This window comes from Aplysia californica, unplaced genomic scaffold (genome assembly GCF_000002075.1).
Source record: "Aplysia californica isolate F4 #8 unplaced genomic scaffold, AplCal3.0 scaffold00220, whole genome shotgun sequence".
NCBI lineage: Eukaryota > Metazoa > Mollusca > Gastropoda > Aplysiida > Aplysiidae > Aplysia > Aplysia californica.
In genome coordinates this window covers 438,695-439,517 of record NW_004797490.1, presented here as the reverse complement: position 1 = coordinate 439,517, position 823 = coordinate 438,695, and the positions used below count along the sequence as shown (strand labels likewise).

The following is an 823-nucleotide window of genomic DNA, read 5'->3' as shown; positions in this document are numbered from 1 at the left end:
AGAAGAAGAAGAAGAAGAAGAAGAAGAAGAAGAAGAAGAAGAAGAAGAAGAAGCTTTTCTTAAAATCTATAATAATGTGTTGTCCTACCGTCTCTCCCCAGGTTAACGAGATAGTTTCGTGAACAGTCTACAGAGGCCCAAGTCCGATAGAGGAGAAAGAGAGAAAACTTTACTCCCTGTTATAACCAACAACGACCAAATCAGCAAGTGATTCTAAGATGAAATCCCCCCAAGAATCCAGTTTTGGTTCCATCAACCGGAAATAATTTGGTTACGGTTCCTAAAATTGGATATCTGGTTGTAGTATGATTGAAGGTTTAATTATAAGGTTGTGAGAAACGGTGTTGTATTTTGTTTCTATTTCGCTGATGTGAAGTAAGCAGTGCTGAATAAACGTTAGATTTGAAGAAAATCTCTTGTGAGCAATTGTTGCTACCGTCTCATATGTGTTAAATTTATGTTTTGTACCATATTTATGTAAGTTGAATCTATGTTTCGTCCAATATGTTAAATGTATGTTTTGTACCATATTTATGTATGTTGAAGTTATGTCTTGTCTCAAGTGTTAAATGTATGTTTTGTACCATTTATGTATGTTGAATGTATGTTTCGTCCCATATTTTAAACGTATGTTTTGTACTATATTTATGTATGTTAAATTCATGTTTTGTCCCATGTGTTAAATTCATGTTTTGTTTTGTATGTTAAATTTATGTTTTGTATCGTGCGTTATACGGGACGCCCATTGAGGGAATCCGGTCGGGGAGGGGCGGGGTGGTTTGCTAGCCAGAAAATTCATGTAAAGTGTCTTTCCCAAGGACAC

At 35.5% G+C, this 823-nt stretch overlaps 1 protein-coding gene across 1 annotated transcript in view; it reads left to right on the top strand.

Moving 5' to 3' along the window:
• Nucleotides 1-422, top strand: part of LOC101860819 — a gene marked incomplete in the record, with an annotated part of 23,805 nt that extends 23,383 nt beyond the window's left edge. Inside the window, 1 exon segment of the mRNA XM_013083234.2 lies at nucleotides 102-422. Coding sequence (XP_012938688.1) covers nucleotides 102-106 — 5 coding nt within the window.
• Nucleotides 423-823: the final 401 nt, after the last annotated feature.